The 25,444-nt window shown below is 39.8% G+C and overlaps 2 protein-coding genes and 1 long non-coding RNA gene across 3 annotated transcripts in view; all 3 read left to right on the forward strand.

Moving 5' to 3' along the window:
* Positions 1–9,354, forward strand: part of tmbim4 (transmembrane BAX inhibitor motif containing 4) — an 11,420-nt gene extending 2,066 nt beyond the window's left edge. Inside the window, exons 2-7 of the mRNA XM_043709643.1 lie at positions 1,827–1,935; positions 2,734–2,839; positions 4,682–4,715; positions 6,121–6,238; positions 7,905–7,950; positions 8,656–9,354. Of these exons, the coding sequence (XP_043565578.1) occupies positions 1,827–1,935; positions 2,734–2,839; positions 4,682–4,715; positions 6,121–6,238; positions 7,905–7,950; positions 8,656–8,862 (620 nt within the window). The 3' untranslated portion in view covers positions 8,863–9,354. The remainder of the gene's footprint in view (positions 1–1,826; positions 1,936–2,733; positions 2,840–4,681; positions 4,716–6,120; positions 6,239–7,904; positions 7,951–8,655) is intronic.
* Positions 6,742–7,509, forward strand: LOC122559716. Its single transcript, XR_006314519.1, has 2 exons — positions 6,742–6,784; positions 6,935–7,509. It is a non-coding gene; the product is annotated as an uncharacterized LOC122559716 (long non-coding RNA).
* A 5,288-nt stretch (positions 9,355–14,642) lies between the features above and the next one.
* Positions 14,643–22,246, forward strand: llph (LLP homolog, long-term synaptic facilitation factor). The gene is made up of 3 exons (XM_043709645.1): positions 14,643–14,765; positions 18,766–18,975; positions 21,507–22,246. Exons 2-3 carry the CDS (start codon positions 18,774–18,776, stop codon positions 21,668–21,670), a joined length of 366 nt encoding a protein of 121 aa, XP_043565580.1. The 5' UTR covers positions 14,643–14,765; positions 18,766–18,773; the 3' UTR covers positions 21,671–22,246.
* Positions 22,247–25,444: the final 3,198 nt, after the last annotated feature.

Consider the following 25,444-nt stretch of genomic DNA (forward strand, 5'->3'; position numbering starts at 1 on the left):
AGACGGGGGAGTGGGGGGACGTGGGGTGAGAGAGACGCGGGGTGGTGGTGACAGCGTAAGTAATGGGAGGGTAATGTGGGTCAGAGGGGAGAAGGTTGTGGCAATGAGTGGGAGAAAAAGGCTTGATGAGCGAGGTGAGGGAGGTGGGAAAGAGAGATGTGGTGGCAGGGGAATTGGATAGTGTTGGCGAAGGAGAAAGTGAGATGGGAAGGAGGGAAGGAGAATAGAATATAGTGGTGGAAACTCCGTGAGTGATGGGATAGTGATGGTGTGGTGGGAAAAAGGGAGTGAGTCTTTTCCTGTACTTTAGAACTTTGTAAAAATTTGTCTGTTTCTAAAAGTCACTTCACAAATCCTTATTTCATGTGAAATGGGATAAGGTAGAAGTCTTCTCCCTTTTAAGAGAAATTAATAGGTCCATTTAAGAAGGGGTATTGTGGGACTTTCAGTTATTAAGTCATAGAGATGTAAGATGGAAACAGACCCTTCAGTCCAACTCATCCATGCGGACCAGATATCCTAACCTAATCTAGTCCCATTTGCCAGCACTTGCCCCATAATCTCTCAAAAGCCTTCCTATTCATATACCCATGCAGATGCCTGTCAAATCTTGCAATTGTACTAGCCTCCACCACTTCCTCTGGCAGCTCATTACATATGTGCACCACTTTGTGAGAAAAAGTTGCCCTTTGGATCCCTTCTAAATTTTCTCCTCTCACCCTAAACCTTTGCCGTCTAGTTCTGGACTCCCCCACCCCAGGGAAAAGACTTTGTCCATTTATCCGATCCATGCCTGTCATGATTTTATAAACCTCTATAAGGTCACCCCTCACCCCCAGCTTCTCCCTATAGCTCAAATCCTTCAACCCTGGCAACATCCTTGTAAATCTTTTCTGAACCCTTTCAAGTTTCACAGCATCCTTCGAAAAGGAAGAAGACCAGAATTGCATGCAATATTCCAAAGGTGGCGTAACCAATGTCCTGTACAGCCGCAACATGACCCTCTAACTCCTTTAGTCCATGTTCTTAAAGGAAAGCATACCAAATGCCGCCTTCACTATCCTATCTACCTGCGACTCTACTTTCAAGGAACTATGAACCTGCAATCCAAGATCTCTTTGTTCAGCAACACTTCCCAGGACCTTACCATTAAGTGTAGGACCTTACCATTAAGTGTATAAGTCATGCTCTGATTTGCTTTTCCAAAATGCAGCGCCTCGCACTTATCTAAATTAAAATCCATCTGCCACTCCTCAACCCATTGGCCCATCTGATCAATGTCCCGTTGTCTGAGTCTTAGAACTGTAATTTCAACTGGTTCAGTGGCCAAGGTATGATGAGGGCTACGGCATCTGGGCAAGTTAAACTATGAAATATGTGACCAGGTGGGAAAGCTTTGTGGAGAAAATAGGAATCACAGAGCTATGTTTTCTTTGGATATCATTGGGTCTGTGATTTGTTCTGGGTGACATGGTGTTTATTTGTGGATGACCAATTAGTCTGAAAGGTGGCAAGGAGAGATCATCAGCTGCAGGTGATAGAAGAGAAAGGTGTAGAAAGGGTTTTGAGGTGATGGTAGTGTCCATACTTATGAACTTGAAGGCCCAAGTTCAAGTCCCAACTACTCCAAAAGTGGGTAATAACATCTCAGAACAGGTTGATTAGAAAATCTTTGGAAAGGCTATCTCTAAATGACAACACAATAGTGAAAACAATACGGTACTTTGAAGAGATTAATAAATATGTCATTAGAACCACAATGTTCCTTGTGACATAAATGTTGCCTCTAGATGTTATATTTAATGTCAGTTCTTTCCTTGTGATAGGGTTCCTGCGGAAGGTATACACCATCTTGTCTGTCCAGATTATTCTTACTACTGTGACATCTGCTGTGTTCATGTATAGTGATACAATCAAGGGTGTCGTTCACGGAAGGTAACTTGTATTAGTTTTGTAATATACATTACATTGGATTAGGTCACCATTTCCCATAATTGTTTTGTTTTTGTCGTGACTAAGGTATGATGTGATGTGAGGAGAAAGTGAGGGCTGCAGATGCTGGAGATCAGAGCTGAAAATGTGTTGCTGGAAAAGCGCAGCAGGTCAGGCAGCATCCAAGGAAAAGAGAATCGACGTTTCGGGCATAAGCCTGAAGAAGGGCTTATGCCCGAAACATCGATTCTCCTGTTCCTTGGATGCTGCCTGACCTCATGATGTGATGTGAGCATTCCAGTAATTAAGTTTATCTAATTCCAGTTCTAATATTGAAGTAGATTACAAATGTTCTTCTGTTGCCACTGTATAATGAAGCTTTTTTAAAAATTCATTCAAGGAATGTTGGCATCAGTGGCAAAGCCAGCATTTATTACTCCATAACTCTTCAGATACAGTTGTGTCAATCACATTGTTGTGGGTTTGGAGTCACATGTAGGCCAAACCAGGTAAGGACAGCCGTTAATTTCCCTAAAGGACATTAGTGAACCAGATGGGTTTTCCCAACAATCGACAATGAATTCATGGTCATCATTAGACTTTTAATTCCAGATTTTCTTGGATTCAATTTTTACTATTTGCCATGGGGAATTTGAACCTGGGTCCCCACAACATTACCAGGATCTCTGGGTCTAGCAATAATACTACAATTCATTATCTCCTCTGAATTTAAAATTTAATAAAAATATGTATTATTTTTCTATGTGTGCTTCTAACTTGATTACCTTGTTTCCATTCTAGCCCTGAATTGGTGTTGGTAGCATGTTTAGGATCGCTGGGTCTAATAATTGCTCTGGCGATTTATAGACATCAACATCCCATTAATCTGTATCTCCTGTTTGCTTTTGTAAGTACTCAACAAAGTAATTGAATTGAGATCATATACAGATATGTTAACTAAATATCACTGAGTTAAATTGCTAAAGGCATTATTTTATCAGTTTCTTGTTTCTGTACTGAAAGAAAGTTTGTCTAACCAACTTTTCTTGTGAGAGTCAATTGTGAAATGTTTGGTTGAGAAATCTGGCCATACACGAATAAAGTATGCTCCTGTAGAATAATTGAAAGTAAAGCTATTCTTTGATTTTTGTAAATATTTTTAATATTCTCATGGAAAACTAAAACCAGATCTTAAAAATTAAATTGTTTACATAAATTTAGAAAGTTGCCAAATGAGAACATGTAGGTCCTGGTTTCTATTCATAAAACCAATTAAATACAAGCATTACATTGAGGCTTCATTATTTCATAAATTTGTTATAATTCTGAAGTTTATCATAATGTTCAAGATTGTATTATACTGAACTTTAAATGTTTATAAATTTGTGTAATGATTTTAACAAATGTGCTTTTGACAGTTCAGGCTATTTTTGTTACTAATTTTTCTTCAAGGCTAAAAGCAATTTCTCCTATGAACTGAATCCTGCATCCCTGTAAGTTTAGCAGACTGGGTTTAGATGTTTGGCGAAAGTAAGTACTTACTGCAGATGATGAAGATTAGAGTCAAGAGTGTGGTGCTGGAAAAGCACAGCAGGTCAGGCAGCATCCGAGCAACAGGAAAGTCGATGTTTCGGGCAAAAGCCTTTCATCGGGAATCATGGGTTTAGATGTTGCCAGCAGTTGTATTATATAATTCATTGAAAATCACTAAAGATGCTCATCACATTTTCCTATCAGTGAATAAATTTACAGTGTATTAGGATTATGTGCCACTTGTTAGCTATGTATTTACAAGTTAATTGATCTACACAATCCAAATCATACAACATGGTGGGAAATCAATACAATACAATAGCAATAGCATTGGAATATAATCTTCTAGTGTTAAAATCAGTTATTTCTTACAAGCTCTGGCAAAAGTTAACATTTCCAAATGTGGTTGTTAGATATCTCTAGCTAACATAAATCACATTTCAGTTATAGTTCAATCTGTTTCGGTTAGGAGAAAGTAAAGACTGCAGTTGCTGGAGATCAGAGTCAAAAAATGTGGTGCTGGAAAAGCACAGCTGGTCAGGCAGCATCCAAGGAACAGGAGGTTTGATGTTTCAGGCATAAGCTCTTCATCAGGAGTAAGCTCTGAAGAGCTTTGCTCAAAACATCGACTCTTAGGATGCTGCCTGATCGGTTGTGCTTTACCAGCACCACGCTTTTTGAATCTATTTTATTTGTGCAGTACTTACTGACTGTCAAAACTGACAACTGTGGGCTAATTTCCCTGTAAGTTCTATGCCTAAAAGCCATGTTAAAATTGGCAGTTGTCCCTAATTGCTAGCCAGAAGTTGTTTCTGTGTAACCTGGGTTCCACATCTTAATCCTTTGACTAATTACAATTCAGCTTGAATTTGGGGTAACTTCTGTCCTGACGAATTTTAAATTGCTTGACCTAGTCTGTCCCATAGATAATGCTTCCGTCAAAATTGATTTTAAAAGTTGGTGTGGAACGATGCGCTGTATATCTTTAAAGTTGTGATCACAATCTGTTTGAAGTAAAATTGGAAAATGCTGGAGAGGTTCAGGTCTGGCAGCATCTGTGGAGAGAGAAAAACCATTAACGTTTTGTGTGTGTTATATGTTTGTTGTCATTTTTGATCAGACATTTTTGTCTTGGGTTTTTAGTAGGAGAGTTGCCCACGGTAGCTGCATGTGTTTTTTAAACATTTAATGAATAAAGTAAATGTTTTCTCCACAGACCCTGCTGGAAGCTTCAACTGTGGCTGCTGCTGGTAAGGGCTTTTTCTCCATTTTTAGCTTTTGTTTGCAGGAATACATGATTTAACTCAACATATTACAAGTAATGGGTTATTTGTTTCTGCTAATGTGCGTATGAACAGTCATATCATCATCTTGGTTCTATCAATCTTTCTTCTTTTGCTTTACTACTAGCAAAGTTTGACTAGGGAAAGCATGGTATGTAAATATCATGTAAAAATTTGAGCAATTTTCCTGGTTTATAATTCCTTGGGTGGAAGATGGTAGTGGAGATACCTGATATTGATATGATTCCACATTGATATACTTGGTAATTGAATTATGGAACCAAATTGATCCTCTTTGATAAAATTGCTAATAGTCTTTGACAAGCTGGCCCACAATACTCCGATATAATAGATTACCACACAGTGTTTGTATTTTTCCTGCAGTTGCATCAGATAACCTCATTGGAGAGAGTAATCCAAGCCAGACAAAGGAACAACATGTTTATTAATGCTCAGCTTTGTAATTGCAATTTTAGCTGTGCACACATTTGGCAGTTTGAGTTTTGCTTTATGAAGATGAAATGTATCATGTAAATAAACTGAACACTTGTAGGTGCAGTGTTCCCAATAACTTGAATTTGAGACTTTTACACATAAACCCATTATGATGTGTATGTTAGGATGGAGTGTGTGTTGCCAGTGCCAAGGTGGCCACCTGCACATGTGCAGACGGCAATGCTAAAGTCACACCACTGCACAGGGCCTGTTGAACACCTCCATTGCTCCCTGTCATACTTCACATTACTTGTTTTCCCTCTGGACCCCTCTTGGTTGCTTCCCTCACTACATGGCATGCCACTTCCTTTACAACAGAACTTTCTGGCTGCTCCTTTTGCCTTGGTTGTTGCAAAGGCCTCCTGTTGACTGCATGCCTAATTGCACACCTCACCACTTCACTCATACAATGAGGACAACAACAGGTGAGGCATAGAGGGCTCTTTCTCACTGTGCCTCTTAGTCAACGGTTTTCTAATTAATTTCAGGGGTACCTCATGGATGGTCTAGTAGCGTAGTACAGCTTATTTAAAACCACATACATGTCAATTCTGCCAAACTATAATGGCAGTGCTAAGTTGTGTTTTCACGTGTGCTCGGTGGCTGTGCCACCTCACTCTGGTATTGGAAATTAATGCAGTTATATTAGAGCAATAACAGGAAAAGCAACATAACTGTTTAAATTTTATGAGTTGAAATCTGAGAGTTATGTTAAGTTTTGTTTGCCTGTATGAAATTGCTTTTAGAAATCCATGCCTTTGTGTCTAATCATTATCAGATACTGCAGTAAATCAAATGTTGCTTCAGAGATATATTGCGAACAGTCTGTCTGTTCGGTGACTGACAATGTTTTAAATCTGTCCTCTTTCATTTTTAGTCACTTTCTATGATTATTCAGTGGTTCTGCAAGCATTCATTCTGACTACAGCTGTATTTGTTGCATTGACTGTCTACACATTTCAGTCAAAGAGGGATTTCAGCAAATATGGAGCAGGGTATGTTCACTGGAAAGAGAAAACCGGATATGCTTTAAGTTCTACGTAATGTCCTTTTAGTTTTGGATACTATGATACTACGTAGTTTTAAAGATGAATTTTTTAGATAATGTACTTTTTTAAACATCTGGAAATAAATTGCCACTATAAATTGCTGCATTGTGACCTGAAGACAGCTGTTACATAGTTCATTCTTGTCCTGATCCTGAGCCATGGCTGAGTTTGGAAATTTTCATTTAGATCTCTTATTTCTACACTGTGGCTCTTCAGTGCACTTTTTGAACTCAAATGATAGGAGTCTTTTTAGATTAGATTAATTACAGAGTGGAAACAGGCCCTTCGGCCCAACAAGTCCACACCGCCCCGCCAAAGCGCAACCCGCCCATACCCCTACATTTACCCCTTACCTAACACTACGGGCAATTTAGCATGGCCAATTCACCTGACCTGCACATCTTTGGACTGTGGGAGGAAACCGGAGCACCCGGAGGAAACCCACACAGACACGGGGAGAACGTGCAAACTCCACACAGTCAGTCGCCTGAGGTGGGAATTGAACCCGGGTCTCTGGTGCTGTGAGGCAGCAGTGCTAACCACTGTGCCACCGAGTCTTAACACTTTGGGTGCTAACTACAAGGTTATAACAATAAGCAATCCATAATTATTTTAATTGCATAAAATATAGAGTCGCCTGAGGTGGGAATTGAACCCGGGTCTCTGGCGCTGTGAGGCAGCAGTGCTAACCACTGTGCCACCGAGTCTTAACATTTTGGGTGCTAACTACAAAGGTTATAACAATAAGCAATCCATAATTATTTTAATTGCATAAAATATAGAAACTATTATTTACAGTGTAAGTGACATTGATTCAGGACACAATAATAGTATCTGTGATGTCCTGCAGTTGCACATTCTGCTAAAATTCACTCAGTGACATCATAGGTTAAGTACCAAAGGACTTCATTTGCCTAGGGAATAATTTCAGAAATTACAATTTTGTAAAGGGAAGTGAAGAATGCCAAATGTTATGCCCTGGTTTATATTACAATGTAAGTTTCTGTTCAATAATACATTACATCTAAAACTTGTGGAAATCTTACTGTAGTAGTACTGTTGATATATATCATTGTAAATTACTTGCACAGATAAGAATTATTTGTTGAAGAGCCATTGTGTGTTGTTAAATGTTGTGTAACAATGTTCATGGCCACTACCAGTAGACTACAGATAAGTATATTAAGCAGACAAAAAGTGTCAGTCCTGGTAACTACTTTTTTGTAATGACCAAATTGGGAAGGAAATGATGTCACTGTGTTTTATAGTAGTAATTTCAAATTCAGTTCAGAAGTCAAACTGGCCATTTAAAAAAAAAATCAATTTGTTTATGGAATGTAGGTGTTGCGTAGGCTAGCATTTGTTCTTAAAACGATTTTGAGGATTTTAATCTGAGAGCATGTACTCTCAATTAATTGTTTGTATACTTGCATAACTTTAGGGGATTGACCAAAGCACAAAATAGCGAAGTTACCAATATGCCATATCTTAACAGTTTCCACAGACCTGATGATGCTTAGCCTTAATTGTCACATCCAGTTTATAATTAGAGTTATTATCTGCATTGGGTAATGATTAAATTGCAATTTTTAAATTTTTGTCTTCTCCTTAGTCTTTTTGCATGTCTGTGGATTTTGTTCCTGGCTGGATTTTTAAGAGTAAGTATTGGTTGCTTTAAATGGTACGAAATTAATTGGTTTAAATCATAATACATTTACTGTGGATTTCACTGTACATATGTGGCTAGAGACATGGGTATAGGTAAATTAGTTGGATTTTATTAATTTAATATGCCTCTTTATAAATTATTTCATTCTTTTGTGAGATTCATGTAATATTTTCTGCTGCCATATGTAGACAAAAGCTTTAAGGCCCTGCTGCAAAGCTATACTTTGTGTATCTGATAGAAATAAGGCCCTGACAGAAGTCATAACCTTGGATCAGTAAGGTTTCCATGTAACTGTATAATTTCCTCTGGTGAAAATAATCCAATATGATGTCTAGTCCTGGAGGGAGGGAGTAATTCTTGATATATTTTAGTGAATATCCAAAGAGAATTATTTTTGATAGTGGGACAGCTAAACTGTGCACACACCACCTGTATTAGATTTAATTAGTGATCTATTTGTATGGCCTCTTAGTGCTAGAACATCAGTTGAGAACAAGGTGCTGTCAGAGATATCGTTTAATGCTTCTGTTCTGGGGCTAATCAAAATAAGCTGGATTGTTGATGTGAATCTTGAAACATTTACATTGTAGAATTAGTGGATCCAGGGTTAATTATGTATCATTTAAAAGTAGAGAAAGTAATTGCATTAAATACAAGAGAATTCCTAACATGTTTGTCTGTTAATTTTCTTTAGCTGTTCTTCTTGAGTGACACAGTGGAGCTTGTATTTGCATCTGCAGGAGCTCTCCTCTTCTGTGGCTTTATCATCTATGATACACATGTTTTGATGCACAAGCTTTCACCTGAAGAATATGTACTGGCTTCAATTAACTTATATTTGGATATCATTAATCTCTTCTTGCATATCCTTCGAATCCTGCAATCACTTAACAAGAAGTAATCTCTAGGATTATTGCAGAAAAAAGATGTTAATATATCTCTAACTTAAATTTAATGAAGGGGTGCCCTTTGTGTATGGACTTGCTGATTTATTATCTAACTTTGTTCTTAGTGATCGTATCTGTATTTGTTGTCTGCTGTAGATAGTTTTAACTAATAATCATCAATTTGTATAGTTTTGCTTGATGGCACTTCTGGGTGAATAGTTGAAGAAAAATATTATAAATTGTGGAGGAACACCAATCCAGACCTAAAATCCAACATATTTTCAGCTTTGTTTGATTTGAATTTAGAGAGCTTAATTTTTTAAAAATCTGAATGAAATTTGATGCTAAACTGGAAAAAAGTAATTCTAAATGTGACATGGATTCAATGAAAGATTTTTTGTCTGTTCTTTTCTATTGTAATTTGTGTTTATAGGTTGAAGTCCTATTCTGTAAGAAAAAATCATTTGAGTGCAATCATTTGAATAAAATCTGTAGTTCACATTTTATACTTTAGTGCCTATTTTAAAAGATATATAATGATTTTGTCTTGTACTCAGCAAACAATTACAAAATACCTCCTTTTGTTTAGGGACCTACACATGTGAAGGCATGGCTGACAAAGGTGGACTGATGTAAAGTGAATAAGTGACTTGAGGTGGAGAATCATGGAGTAGAGAAAATTACAGAGGGATAAGGGATTTGTAAAACATAGTGAGAAATGTTAAATTTTTTTTAAAAAGGTCAAAAGTGCCAATTGATATTTGATATTGAGAACTACTCGGGTCTTTTCATCCATCCCTATCCCACCTTAGACTGTCAATTTGTGTTTATTTTTAATTTGGGACAAATTATTTATTCAGACCCAAGCTGAAGTGTCCTTTACCTCAGATTTATAAAAAGGCACATTTTGGCAAATATGTAGACCTTTTGTTTTCATTTATAGTATCTGACATGGTCTACTTGAAGTATTAAAATGGGACATTTCATGCAACAGTACCTACAGATACACTTCAAGTAGATCAAGAATGCACGCTAGTTAAACTCTGAGAGGTTAGAAAATGGAACTGGTGACTATCATGAATGAAACTTAGCATAAAACTTAAGTAAATACATAAATGGGGAAAGGAATAGAGTTAAATAGTGGAAAGCAGGTTATATGAAATATAAGCTGAGCCACATGTCTGTTCATGCTATGTTTGTCAGATCCTAGTAAAGACCAATAACTTATTAAAAAGCAAAGTAGAACTTCCAGTGAATGACGAAAATGATGAAAAACAAGATTTCAAGTTTGATTTATCCAAAAAACATTGAATTAACACACTTTCCGAAAGCTACTTATCCCTATTTAACTTTTACAATAACCAAAAATACACTTGCCACAGTTAAATGTTGCTCTGTCTCTTATGTAGACTTTATTTTCCTCAATCAGTCCAAGTTGTTGACAGTGAGGAAGGATGTGTCAGGTTACAGCGGGTTATAGATAAGCTGCAGAGCTGGGCAGAAAGCTGGCAAATGGAGTTCAATGTGGGTAAGTGTGAGGTGATTCACTTTGGTATGAGTAACAAAAAGATGGGGTACTGGGCTAATGGTCGGATACTTGGTAGTGTGGATGAGCAGAGGGATCTTGGTGTCAATGTACACAGATCTCTGAAAGTTGCCACCCAGGTAAATAGTGCGGTGAAGAAGGCATATGGCGTACTGGCTTTTATTGGTAGAGGAATTGAGTTCCGGAGCCCTGAGGTCATGTTGCAGTTGTATAAGACTCTGGTGCGGCCGCATCTGGAGTATTGTGGGCAGTTTTGGTCGCCATATTATAGGAACGATCTGGAGGCACTGGAACGGGTGCAGAGGAGGTTTACCAGGATGTTGCCTGGTACGATAGGAAGATCGTATGAGGAAAGGCTGAGGCACTTGGGGCTGTTTTCATTGGAGAAAAGAAGGTTTAGGGGTGACTTGATAGAGGTGTACAAGATGATTAGGGGGTAGGTTCTTTACTCAGTGAGTCGTGAGTTCATGGAATGCCCTGCCAGTAGCAGTGGTGTACTCTCCCTCTTTATGGGCATTTAAACAGGCATTGGATAGGCATATGGAGGATAGAGGCTAGTGTAGGTTAGGTGGGCTTGGATCGGTGCAACATCGAGGGCCAAAGGGCCTGTACTGCGCTGTATTTTTCTATGTTCTAACTATTCTTCCTTTTCCAACCACATAAACTTTATTGTCCAAGCTGACTTTTATGGTAAAGGATGAGTTAGAAATCTCTCCCCGTAGCCATTGCTAGGTGAATCTTTCAGCTTGTTTTTAAACTTGATGAATTGAGTCTCTTCTGTATAAACATGAGCTCCTTGCTGCAACCTTGCTGCCTCTATCTTTCAGCTCTCTATTCACTCTCTCTTTCTCTCTGCTATTTCTAATACTTGTGGTTACTATCTTCTGTTTTCAATTTGACTTCAGTGGTCCAAGAGAAAAGTACAATCATCAGTGAACTCCCAAACAAAACCAAGAAACCTCCATCACATAACTCCAGACACTTCTGCATCTAAGTTGAAAACAAAGTAACTAGACTTTAACTCACATTTTTCTATTATTTGTGCAATTCCTCTTCATTTCTGAATTTAGTTTTAAAATCCAAGATCCAGGTACTTTCCTGTTGAAAACATTGTAGATTGTCATATTCTCTCTTCTGAGCTGAAAATTCCTGAAGAAGGGCTTATGCCCGAAACGTCGATTCTCCTGTTCCCTGGATGCTGCCTGACCTGCTGCGCTTTTCCAGCAACACATTTTCAGCTCTGATCTCCAGCATCTGCAGACCTCACTTTCTCCTCATATTCTCTCTTCTGCAGTTTTACAAGCAAGATTACCACTCCATGCAATTATCAGATTTCTTTATTCTGATCAATAAGCCCTTGCAGGTTTACTTAAGCTGTTGTGTTTGTGTTGTTACAGTAAGATATGAAACCAACACATTTGTCTGGAAATAGGATAACCACTTTGCCACACAATGACAGCATCTTCCTCTCACTTAAATCTAAGGAATTTCACATTATTCCAATAACATTATGGCTTCTGGAATTGTATTTTTATTGCAGTCACTGCACAAGACATTAAAACAGTACCCTGGAAAATTAACAAAGTTGTTTACATGCCTAGTTTGGAAATTTATATTTTTAATTGAATAAATATAAAAGGAACATACATCTTTGTTTAGGTCATTTATCATGAGTCAGAATTTTCTTGGAAAGTAACATTTACAGTAAATGCTATTAGCAGAGTAAAAGCACGTTTTAGTGAGGGAAAAGTTGCAAATCATGCAGCAATTTGTGGTGATTTTCATAGAAAATGTGAACTTGCCATTAATCTTGCTGAGTTTCAAGGAATTGCTGTATTTGCGATATAAATAAATACAAAATTCTCTGCAGAAATATCTAGCCATTATTGCACGACATTTCCAGACTTTTAGTGACTGGCTTTGAACCTGTATAATACTTTTCCACTAAAAGGCCCCGAAAGAGGAAAAAGAAAGTCTTATTTCACTTCTAAGGTTTTTTTACAATATTTTTCTTTTAAGCGTCTTCTTTCTTTCATTCTCTTTTCTGTATCTAATTAGGACACTCGACTTGTAATTTAGGTCTGCAGATGCTGGAGATCAGAGTTGAGTGCTGCTGGAAAAGCACAGCAGGTCAGGCAGTATCCGAGGAGTAGGAAAATCGATGTTTTGGGCTGGAACTCCTCTTCAGGAATGAGACTGGGAGCCTCGAGGGTGGCGAGGGAGAAGGTAGCAATGGACACAATAAATGACGTGTGGAAGTGCAGGTGAAACTTTGAACAATGTGGAAGGCTCCTCTGGGGCCTTGGACGGAGGTGTGGTCGCTGGTTTGCAATTCCTGCGGTGGCAGGGGAGGTGCCAGGAGGGGAGGTTGAGTTGTTGGGAGGGTGTGGACCTGACCAGGTGGTTGCAGAGGGAATGGTCTTTGCAGAAAGTGGGTAGGGATGAGGGAAATATATCCCTGGTGATGGGGTCCATTTGTAGGTGGTTGAAATGTTGGTGAATGATGCAATTTATGTGGAGGTTGGTGGAGTGGAAGGTGAGGACCAGGGGGGTTCTGTCCTTGTTGCGGTTGGAGGGGTGGTGTTCAAGGGTGGAGATGCGGGACGTGGATGAGATGCATTGGAGAGTATCTTCAACCAAGTGGGAGCGGAAACTTTGGTCTTTAAAGAAGGAGGTCATCTGGTATCTTCTGTGGTGGAACTAGTCCTCCTGGGAGAATTTGCGGTGTAGGTGGAGGAAATGGGAATGCAGGATAGCATTTTTGGAGGAGGTAGCATGGGAGGAGGTGTAATATAGGTAGCTGTGGGAGTTGGTGGGTTAATTGTATCCATTGCTCCCGATGCAGTCTCCTCTACATTGGGGAGACTGGACGCCTTCTCGCAGAGTGCTTTAGAGAACATCTCCAGGACGCCACCGCCCGTGTCTGAACATTTTAACTCTGCCGAGGACATGCAAGTCCTGGGCATCCTCCACTGCCACTCCCTCACCACCTGACGCCTGGAGGAAGAACGTCTTATCTTTCACCTTGAAACTCTTCAACTGCAGGGCATCAATGTGGACTTCACCAGTTTCCTCATTTCCCCTCCCCCTACTTTACCCCAGTTCCAACCTTCCAGCCCAGCATGGCTCTCATGACCTGTCAATCTTCCTTCCCACCTATCTGCTCCACCCTCCTCTCCGACCTATCACCTTTACCCCTACCTCCATCCACCTATTGCACTCTTAGCTACCTTTTCCCCAGCCCCACACATCTTTCAACCCCCGAGGCTCCCAGCCGCATTCCTGATGAAAGGCTCCGGCCTGAAATATTGATTTTCCTGCTCCTCTGATGCTGCCTGACCTACTGTGCTTTTCCAGCATCACACACTCAACCCTGAGTGGTATGTCAGGAGCTGCCTCAATAAACGTACATCAGCACTTCATTATACTGGAAGAAAAGCAGAAAATTATCAAGGAGTATGTTATAGTGAGAAGCAATTTTCATTTTTGCCCCGCAAGGCTGCATATTCAGCCCCTTACTTTACACTCATGACTATGTGGCCAAATTCAACTAATTCCATTCACAAATTTGCTGATGACACCACTGTAATTGGTCAGATTTCAAACAATGAGACAAAGTATAGGAAAGAGACTTTATTAGCATGGTATAAAGACAACAATCTCTCAATGCCAGCAAAATGAAAGAGCTGGCATCAGGATGTGGAGTAGAGGACACGCCTCTGTCTGTCAGTGGTGTTGAGGCAGAGGTGTAAATATCACAAATGATGTATCTCAGCTCATTCATGTTGACACTCCAGCCAAGAGAGCATACCAATGCCTCTATTCCCCCAGAAGCCTAAGGAAATTCAGAAAATTCACAATTGGGGAGTTTGCTGAGCAAAGAGACCTTGGAGTGCAGATTCATTGTTCCTTGAAAGTGGAGTCACAGGTAGACAGGCTACTGAAGAAGGCATTTGGTATGTTTACCCCCAAGTCCTTCCACCTATTGCACGTTTAGTTACCTTCTCCACAGCCCCACCATCTCACATTGATCTCTCCACCCCCGACGCTCCCGGCCTCATTCCTGATGAAGGGTTCCGACCGAAACGTCGATTTTCTTGCTCTTCGGATGTTGCCTGACCTGCTGTGCTTTTCCAGCAACACACTCTCGATCTGATCTGCAGCACCACTCAGACGACCCACATCGCCCCCGTGTGTTTTAAAGGATCACAATGGGAAGTGATCTGCTGAGACAGTCTTCCAGTATCCCACAATCCTCTATCTATGAGATGCTCGGAGGAAGGTCTGCCGGAGTCCTCCAGTATCCCAGAATGCTCTAACGTTTTCATGTTGGACGCGGAGCTGGTGAACGTGGTGGTCGGCGTGACTGATGTAAGTGATTGCTTTTCTCTTTTTTTCATCTTTATTAGGGAAACCAACAACTGTGGAATCGCAGCGAGTTGTGAATGCGATCAGTCCGGTTTGCTGAATTTCTGCCACTGCATACAGGAGCTGGTTTCAGAGGTCGGCCCGACGCCAGAAGCCCCCACCCTGTGCGCCTTACCTGCGGAGCAGACAAGGGAGTACCACTCTGCCCAGACCCAGCCATTATTGTGGCTTCAAACACATTATATTTTAATTGTTATTCTGGCAGAGTGTTTACGTTGATTTTAAAACTTTCTCCGCCTCTCTCCACCTTCCTACCTAGCTCCTCGGGATCGAGGATGACATTATTTCTATTCTGGGCTGATGGGTTTTCAAATAGCTAGCAAATTCAATCACATCTGCATGTTTTGCCACGCATGTATTTCTAAAGACTACCCTACACGGGGCCAGAGTGTACCCTCAAATCCTATCCCACTCGGCTGATCCTCGGCCCGCCGCCCGATCTATATTCCAGATTCTGCCTCTCAGAGGAAGGCTGGTAGATTAGGATCTTTCAGAGAATGATTTTGCTGTTGCAGTTGTTGTTAAATACCTTGGGTGTAAATAAATGTAACTTTTTAATGTTATCTTTATAATTACACCACTTACGTTAGCTGGAATATTCTTTTCAACTTAGCAACAGCATTGCAATGTCCTACTGTTACTGAAGTAGTGAACAAAGTCTGGGCTCATCATGTTCTGAATTGATCAGTTGTTTATTGGACCACTTTGATAACCTTTTGACAAAGGAAATAGAGATTTAAGTGTAACAAACATTACCAACAAAGAAGTTGAGTAGAAAAACTCAAAACTGAGGTAACAAAACAATCAATGTAAACTAAGCTGTCCAATGAAAGGAAGACATTCAGGAAAGAAGATTCTAAATGGAAATCATTTTCATTTGTGTGCAGGATATGTTTTGTTTTGCGTTGTAAAATACTAAGCAAATATTGCAGTTGTTCCTTCCAAAAAAAAAATTAATTCCCCAGAAGCATCTAATGTCAAAGACACTTGTGCCATACATTGCAAGGTATTGAGCATCCCCTCATACCATTAAGTTACCATCATGAAATCCTGTCAACAACACTGGGACTGCTACTGACCAAGAGTGTGATTTGAACACTCTCCGCTTGCCTGCATAGGTGCAGTTGCAACAACACTCTGAAAGCTGAATGCCATCCAGGACAATCCTGCTTGATTGACGCCCCATCTATGACATTCAAAATTCACTATTATATTCATTGCAGTGTATATCATTATGAGAGGCACTGTGGTAACTCACCAAGGCTTCATTGCTAACACTTACATTACATAACCTTTACCACCCAGAGGTAAGACAACCATATGTATGTGAACACCATCGCCTGTGTGTTGTTCCTTCTCTATCATTAGGTCAACTTGCTGAAATCGCTTTCCTAAAAATGCTGAATATATCACATGGACTATGATGGTTCAAGATTCACCACCACTACCACATCAAGAGCAATTAGAGATGTGCAGGAAATGCTGGCCCACCCACATTTAGCATCTCCCACATCCTCTGAGCAAATATAGTTTTGAAAGTCTGGTACAGCAACAGTACAATATTGAGTGTAGGCCCTTGAAATGTATTCAAGCAACTATGGCTTGTTGAGTTTAGTTCATGAACTAATAAAACTGTAGTAAAGCCTTTTGAAAATACCATTTAAAGTGAAACAAATAAAAATAATGTGTAAATCTAAGAAGGTTTGATATTGTGTTGGTGCATATGTTTGGCTATCTTTTTAACGTGAAAGTTGATTTCTGCTGTCTTGTCTAGTTTGTGCCTATCCAATATTAGAAATTAAAATTAATAGATAAGATGTTTCAAACATGGGGGAGAGAAAATTGAGAATTAAGTTTATTACTCAGTTCTATTTTGTTCAGTTGTACTAATTCACTAACAGTGTTTTCAATCAATGTTGAGGGGAAAGATATAAAAGAGACCCCCGGGGCAGCTTTTTCACGCAGAGGATGGTGCGTGTGGAATGGGCTGCCAGAGGAAGTGGTGGAGGATAGTACAATTGCAACATTTAAAAGGCATCTGGGTGTGTATATGAATAGGAAGGGTTTGGACTAATATGGACTGGGTGCTGGCAGTGGGACTAGATTGGGTTGGGATACCTGGTCGGCATGGACGAGTTGGACCAAAGGGTCTGTTTCCATGCTGTACTTCTCTATGACTCTATAGATCAATACTAGATAATACATTTACTCAGTTTGCCAGTTAGAGAATAAAACCTTTATCTTATTTTACTCATATGTGAGGAATCAAAGAATAACTAGGGAGAAGGTAGAGCCAAACAGGGATAGCAGAGGGAACTTGTGCGTGGAGTCTGAGCAGATAGGGGAAGCCCGAAATGAATTTTTTGCTTCGGTTTTCAGCAAGGGATTTTGTTGTGAATGGAAACTTTGAGGAACTGGGATATAGTCTTGACCAGATCAAGATTGATGAAGTTGATGTGCTGGAAATTTTGGAAAACATTGATTGATAAGTCCCCAGGGCAGACCAGATTTATCCTAGGCTGCTCTGGGAAGTGAAAAAGGAGGTTGCTAATCCGCTGGCGAGGATATGTGCCTCCTCACTCTCCACGGGAGTTGTACCAGAGGATTGGAAGGAGGTGAATGTTGTTCCCCTTTTCAAGAAGGGTAATAGGAAATCCCTGTCACTTACAGACCAGTCAGTCTTACGTCTGTGGTCAGTGTCATTAAAGGCAGTCAGCATGCCTTTGTGAGGGGCATGTCATGTCTCAAATCTTATTGAGTTGTTTGAGGGGGTGACAAGACAGGTCAGCGAAGGTGGAGCAGTGGATGTGGTATGTATGGACTTCAGCAAGATAATTGATAAGGTTCCCCATGGTAGGCTCATTCATAAAGTCAGGAAGTATAGGATACAGGGAGATTTGGCTATCTGGATTCAGAATTGGCTGGCTGACAGAAGGTAGAGAGTGGTTGTAGATGGAAAATATTCTGCCTGGAGGTCACTGTTGAATGGGGTCCCGCAAAGCTCAGTTCTTGGGGCTCTACTCTTGTAATTTTTATAAATGAGTTGGATGAGGAGGTTATGGGATGGGTTAGTAAATTTGCAGATGACACAAAGGTTGGAGGTGTCATCGATAGTATAGAGGGCTACTGCAGGCTACAGTGCGACATAGACAGGAGGCAGAGCTGGGCTGAAAAATGGCAGATGGAGTTCAACCTGGATAAATGCGAAGTGATGCATTTTAGAAAGTCGAAAGACAGGACTCTTGGCAGTGTGGAGGAACAGAGGGATGCAAGTACATAGGATAGGGTTGTTAAGAAAGCATATGGTGTTTTGGCTTTCATTAACAGGGGGATTGAGTTTAAGAGCCGCAAGGTTTTGCTGCAGCTCTCCAAGTCCCTGGTGGGACCACACTTGGAATATTGTGTCCAGTTCTGGTTGCCCTACTATAGGAAAGATAGAGGCTTTGGAGAGGGTGCAACGAAGGTTTACCAGGATGCTGCCTGGACTGGAGAGCTTGCCTTATGAAGAAAGGTTGAATAAGCTCAGGCTTTTCTCTCTGGAGAGAAGGAGGAAGAGAGGAGACCTGATCGAAGTATACAAGATAATGAGTGGAATAGATGGTCAATGGCCAGAGATTTTTCCCCAGGCCAGGATTGACTGGTACGAGGAGTCGTAGTTTGAAGATATTAGGAGGAAGGTATAAAGGAGACGTCAGAGAGTTGTAAATGCATGGAATGCGTTGCCAGCTGTGATGGTGGAAGCAGAGTCATTAGGGACATTTAAGCGACTGCTGGACATGCACATGGATAGCAGTGAGTTGGGGGGTGCATGGGTTAAGTTATTATATTTAACATTAGGATTAAACCTCGGCACAACATCGTGGGCCAAAGGGCCAGTTCTGTGCTGTACTTTTCTACGTCAATCTAAGATTAGACTTTGTGTAATTTCTTTTCTAAAATGCAGAAGGAAAAATGGCAAAAAGCCTAAGAAGTAAGTGGAAGCGGAAGATGCGGGCAGAAAAGAGGAAAAAAAATGCACCAAAGGAGCTTACTCGACTGAAACGTATACTAGCAGTGGATGGCACTGGTGACATCACTATGAATGATGTTAAAGAAATTGCAACTGTGGTACCATGTGAGAAACTGAAACAGAACCCAGCTGCAAATGAGGATGGTAATTTATTTTCTAAATTTTGGGAAACTATTGAGCAATGTTCCATATAAAGTGCACCCAAGCTTAAAGAAAAGGTACATCAAGAAAGGCTTATTATCAGTACCCACACTTCTTTAAAGGCCAGCAAATTCTAAAAGGCAAGAAAATCTGAAGCAGAAGTTTGAGACTAAATAAGATAATGACTTAGAATAAGAGAATGTAATGTCCCTTAACTTTGTCTGGAGGAATATGAGGAAGAAATTATATTATAAATTTAGAAGTGAGAATTGTGATGTAACTTTGTTTCCTTCTATAAATTTGTCAGAAGCCATGTTTAATCTTTTATATAGAACTCAAGTAGCTATTATTGACTGTCAGTGTCATGGTGACATTGCAACCAAATTTAGAGCTGCTTCTGTCCATGGCCACAGACTGCTTAAAGGGTTCAATCCCATCCTACCTAAGGATCCTAAATTATAATGTTCACAACATTGTCCTGCCTGACTTGAGGTAACGGTACATAATATGGATTAATTCTGGATCCTATCTAATTTGTCTACAGCAGATAATTGTTTATTCCATAAGCACTTAATTAATTGGCAGAGGTGCATTAATTATAGTCATAGATTTATATAGCAGACCCTTCAGTCCAACTCATTTGTGCAAACCAGACATCCCAATCTGACCTAGTCACATTTGTCAGCATTTGGTCCCTATCTCTCTAAACCCTTCCTATTTGATAATCCATTCAGATGCCTTTAAAATGTTGTAATTGTACCTGCCTCCACCACTTCCTCCAGCAGCTCATTCCATACACACGTCACCCTCTGTGTGAAAGTTACCCCTCCGGTCGTTTTTATGTTCCCTTTCTCACCTTAAACCTGTGCCCTCTAGTTTTGATTCCCACAGTAGGAAAAAGACATGGCTATTCACCCTATCTTAAGTCCCTCATGATTTTATAAACCTCTATAAGGTCATCCCTCCACCTCCGATGCTCCTTGGGGGATAAAACCCCCCAGCCTATTCAGCCTTTCTCTTGAACTCAAAACCTCCAGTCCCAGCAACATTCTTGTAAATCTTTTCTGCACCATCTCAAGTTTAACAACATCCTTCCTGTAGAAGGGTGATCAGAATTGTACTCAGAATTCCAAAAATGGCCTCACCAATGTCCTGTGCAGCTGCAGTATGACATCCCAACTCCTATTCTCAAATGTTCTGGCCAATAAAAGCATGCGTGCCAAACACCGCCTTCACCATCCTGTCTGCCTGCAACTCCACTTTTAAGGAGCTGTGCACATCACCCCAGGTCTCTTTGTTCAGCAACACACCCCAGGGTTCCACCATTAACTGTATAAGTTCTGGTCTGGTTTGCCTTGGAATTTAATTTGGAAAGATGTGAGGTATTTTCTGCCAGTTATTGGTCCATCTGATCAAGGTCCTGTTTAACTCTGAGATAATAGTCTTCACTACCCACTACGTCACATGTTTTGGGATCATCTGCAAACTTAACTAACTATGCTTCCCATATTCCAACTCATTTATATAAATGATGAAAAGCAGTGGACCCAGCATCGATCCTTTGGGCACACCCCTGGTCACAGCCTCCAGTCTGAAAAGCAACATGTTATTACCGCCCTCTGTCTCATACTTCCAAACTAATTCTATATCAAATTGGCGAGGTCCCCCTGGATACCCTAGGTCAAAAAGTGTGGGGTTGGAAAAGCACAGCAGGTCAGGTGGCATCCGAGAAGCAGGAGAATCGATGATCGGGCTTAAGCCCTTCATCAGGAATGTGGTTGGGGGCTGAGAGAGAAATGTGGGGGTGGAGGGAAAGTAGCTGGGAAGGTGATCAGTAGATCCCATGTCATCTAACCTTACTAACTAGTTTACAATGTAGAACCTGATGGGGGGCATGGTGGCACAGTGGTTAGCTCTGCTGCCTCACAGCGCTAGAGACCCGGGTTCAATTCCCGCCTCTGGCGACTCTCTGTGTGGAGTTTGCACATTCTCCCCGTGTCTGCGTGGGTTTCCTCCGGGTGCTCCGGTTTCCTCCACAATCCAAAAATGTGCAGGTTAGGTGAATTGGCCATGCTAAATTGCCCGTAGTGTTAGTTGAAGAGGTTAATGTAGGGGAATGGGTCTGGATGGGTTGCGCTTCAGCGGGTCGAAGGGCCTGTTTCCACACTAAGTGATCTAATCTAATCTAAACCTTAGCAAGCACTTTGGTGAATTCAATACAGGCAACATCTACCATTCTGCCTTCATCAATCTTCTTTGTCACCTTTTCAAAAAACTCAAATCGAGTTAGTGAGATACGGTTTCCATGCATACATTCAAGATGAATAAATATTGCCTTATTAAAATAGCTTTATGCATGGAAACCGTATCTCACTAACTCGATTTGTTTGTAGGTGAAGGTGTGATGCTGGAAAAGCACAGCTGGTCAGGCAGCATCCAAGGAGCAGGAGAATCAATGTTTCGGGCAAAACCCTTCAATTTGGGAAGTAATTTAAATGTTTTCTAACACTCTAAATACAACTTATCCTTCACAGGCGATGCATTTCCAATGGATACAGATAATAAAAGGAGCAAAAAGACTCTTTTAAATGAACATGGACAGTATCCAGTATGGATGCACCCTAGACAAAGAAAAAAGATCAAAAGCCAACTGAAAAAGAAGCGAAAATCAAAACATCCAAAGGGACTGGTTTGCTAGACTTGTAAGAAAATAAAGCATACAAGAACTTAATTAGTTAAGATTATGATAAGACTGGAAATAAACATCAGTTTTGGAAAGCAGGTACTTCAAATGTTTTAATGTGTTGCCAGTGAAAGTGTTGTCATCTATGTTTTTGGAAATGTACCATAACAATTCTAGTATGATGTTCTGTACCTTTGAAGATTCTTGACTTGGAACATATTTTAGATTAAAAGGTTACCACAACAACAACAAAATGGCACTGATGTGAAAATCTGGTGTTTAGTGTTCTAAGGTTCACTTACACAGCAAGTTTAGCATTTCCCCATTAACCAAGAGTTCTTAGCTTACAGAACACAAAAGGGATTGATAGATCTGCTTATGTAGGTGGAGAAAATATCCTGAGAAGAACAATTAAATATATAAATTTCATCTAAAGAGATCTAGTCTTGGTAAAACTTCTACATTTGTTATCAATTCGTCTTTACTCGTGTCAAACATAATGTGCAGTTTGGCTGTCAGAAATCTTTTTAATAAATATACAATATTTTGTAATGTACCTAAATAATAACTTGCCAAGAGCATTTGTCTAAATTCCATTGAAATATTTTCCAAGTTATTGTTTGCTCATTGCAATGTTACAGATTGTAGTCATCTAACTTGTACCATCTGAAACACATGACAGTGAGTGATATTAGGTGAAAATAATGACTGCAGATGCTGGAAACTAGATTCTAGATTAGTGGTGCTGGAAAAGCACAGCAGTTCAGGCAGCATCTGAGGAGCAGGAAAATCGACATTTCAGGCAAAAGCCCTTCATCAGGAATAGAGGCAGAGTGCCTGCAGAGTGAAGAGATAAATGAGAGGAGGGTGGGGGTAGGTAGCAAAGAGTACAGTGGGTGAATGGGGCTGGGGATGAAGGTGATAGGTCAGAGAGGAGGGTGGAGTGGATAGGTGGAAGGAAGATAGGCAGGTCGGACAAGTCATGGGGACAGTGCTGAGCTGGAAGTTTGGAGCTGGGGTGAGGTGGGGGAAGAGGAAATGAGGAAACTGGTGACGTCCACATTGATGCCGTGGGGTTGAAGTGTTCCAAGGCAGAAATGAGTGATATTAACCAAGATAATTGGAATGTTCTGATGATGACTTTGGAGACTCAAGATGATGTCACCAATTTTCTTCGAACTCTAAAGCATATGGGTGGTAGTTGAATATAAAGCATACAAAATTGGGGTTACGTCGTCCTGACAAAAGTATTATTTATATCTAAAATATCATTTTTTGAATTTTAATTTCAGACCTATATATTGGTTACTTCTGTGAAGGTTTTTTTTAAAATGTCAGAGACTTCTAGAATGGTGATTTAAATCCAGCATTTGTGATGAAGCAGGTGATTGCAAACCCCTGTGGAATCGATGGGAAGGTTATATAATTGAGCTTTCAGTGGTTGGGTAAACATTAAAGATTATTAACTTTGTTTTCAGTGCAAAGACAGAAGGGAGTTTAGAAATTAGTTTCTCTCCTAGGAGTTATGGGAACGTTACCCCCCAGCAAAAGGGTTTAGTTCATGAAACTTCCAAACCAGGAAGGATTAGCTAGAAATATGAAGGTTATTACAACTGAGAAAGTTTAGGCTCTCAAATTTGTGAAAAGTTAATGTTAGCAGATTTGAAAGGACTCCTCAAATTGTCACCATAGCCATCAGCAAAGAAACATTAAGTAGGCACTCTAATGAGTTTAAATAAAGTGTTAATTTAGCGAGTTTTGAGAATATTTGTGGCTTAGGTTGAGGTTCTGGATGTAGGTTTGCTCACTGAGCTGGAAGGTTTGTTTTCAGATGTTTCGTCACTATACTAGGTAACATCATCAGTGAGCCTCCAGATGAAGCACTGATGGTTTACGTAGGAAATCTAAACACACAAATGTAAAGCGTGCCATACCAGCAGTGCTTTAACCGGAGGCTCACTGATGATGTTACCTAGTATGGTGACAAAACATCTGAAAACAAACCTTCCAGCTCAGCGAGCAAACCTACATCTCGGTGGTAATTTCTCTGAATGTGGGTCTATAGGATAGTGTTGGAAAACCAGTTTGAACTTTGGATGTTTAAGATCTTTCTAACTTTACCATCTCTAGCTTGCTTTGTCTTTTGTGTTAATATACCTCATTTAAATATATTTCAGCCTTGTGAATATGTCTGTGACTACCAGCCATGGAACTAACTAAACAAAATAAACATACAGTATATCAAGCCAGCTTTCATTCTGAGATCTGACTTGTTCAGTATTGCCATAAGTCAGAATCTAAAAAATGATATTTACCATACATTGCAGATAAGTAAAGTTGAAAGAAAGCTTTGCCTCACTAGTGATTCAGTCTGACAATTGAGTTTCTAACTCATTATTGACTTCTGGTTTTTGACTCAATCAGGTTTGGTCTTTGCAACTGTAATAACTCTTGTAGCCATTCCTGGTGCTTGTTGAATTCCTTACCCTAACACTTGTCATTTCATATTCCTTACCACTACACCTTGGGTTATCTTCTGTCTATTTTACTATCTGATTTCCCCATGATTGATCTGAATGATGGGAATTAGGGTCATTCATTAGTACAGGTTTGGGGATTTGAAGGAGGGGATGAGGCAAAATTGTTTGGATTATAAAGTAGTGGATTGTAAGTTCTTATTGAAACAGCTGCTTTTGATAGTTTGGTTGAAATCTCATTTATTACTGTTTAAGCTATTGTTTTTAAATTCAAACTTTGTGCTTTAAAATTTTTTACTTCTCCATAATATTCTATTATCAATCCCAGTTTAGTTTTATTGCTTGTAATTGCACTTTTGGACTGTCTCTGGTATTTTTATTTCTTTCTTGGCTCCTTGTGCATCTATTTCTTTTAGTTGTACTTTAAATTTTAACCTCATTTGTGCATTTTTAAAATCCAAATTGCAGAGTTTTTTTTAAGAAACGCTGTCTTTGTTATGTCCCTATTACTGGTCATTCAGTTTTTTTTTTATTCTGACTTCTGGTCTGGTTTTCTCCCATATTTGTTTATCTTCAATTTACTCATACATGGTGCTTTTCTTTGAACTTGCCTCTCCCAACTGTATGCTTTTTTTTTGTATGAGTCATAGAGATGTACAGCATGGAAACAGACCCTTCGGCCTAACTCGTCCATGCCGACCAGATATCCCAACATAATCTAGTCTCACCTGCCAGCACCCAACCCATATCCCTCCAAACCCTTCCTATTCATATACCCATCCAAATGCCTTTTAAATGTTGCAATGTTGCAATTGTACCAGCCTCCACCACTTCCTCTGGCATCTCATTCCATACACGTACCATTATCTATGTGAAAATGTTGCCCCTTAGATGTCTTTTATATTTTTCCCCTCTCACCCTAAACCTATGCCCTCTAGTTCTGGACTCCCCGACCCGAGGGAAAAAGACTTTGTCTATTTATCCTATCCATGCTCTGCATAATTTTGTAAGTTTTGCCTTTTTTTATTAGTCTTGCTTCTATTTTTTTCATCAATTCATAATCCCCAAAACTAATGTTTGAAATGCATTTTTAAACAATAATATTGTTCTTTGTTATATTTTAATTGTAACTACTTTGATTACTTTCCCATTCTTCATTCCACGAAAACTTCCACATGCACTGTCACCAAACTCTCCAACATTTGGCTTTTATCCAAATCTCTTACAGTGTCAGAAATTAATGGTCCATGAGTTAACAAATGCATTTAGAAAGTACTTTGTGCACTAAAAATGGAACTGCTTTAATATGGAG

The sequence above is a fragment of the Chiloscyllium plagiosum genome, chromosome 19 (genome assembly GCF_004010195.1).
Source record: "Chiloscyllium plagiosum isolate BGI_BamShark_2017 chromosome 19, ASM401019v2, whole genome shotgun sequence".
In the NCBI taxonomy this organism is placed as follows: domain Eukaryota; kingdom Metazoa; phylum Chordata; class Chondrichthyes; order Orectolobiformes; family Hemiscylliidae; genus Chiloscyllium; species Chiloscyllium plagiosum.

Excerpts from the sequence above, each read along its gene's own strand:
- llph (XM_043709645.1), top strand. The coding sequence starts at position 18,774 with ATGGCAAAAAGCCTAAGAAGTAAGTGGAAGCGGAAGATGCGGGCAGAA. Across the intron at positions 18,976-21,506 it reads CCCAGCTGCAAATGAGGATG|GCGATGCATTTCCAATGGAT; the intron begins GTAATTTATTTT and ends TATCCTTCACAG.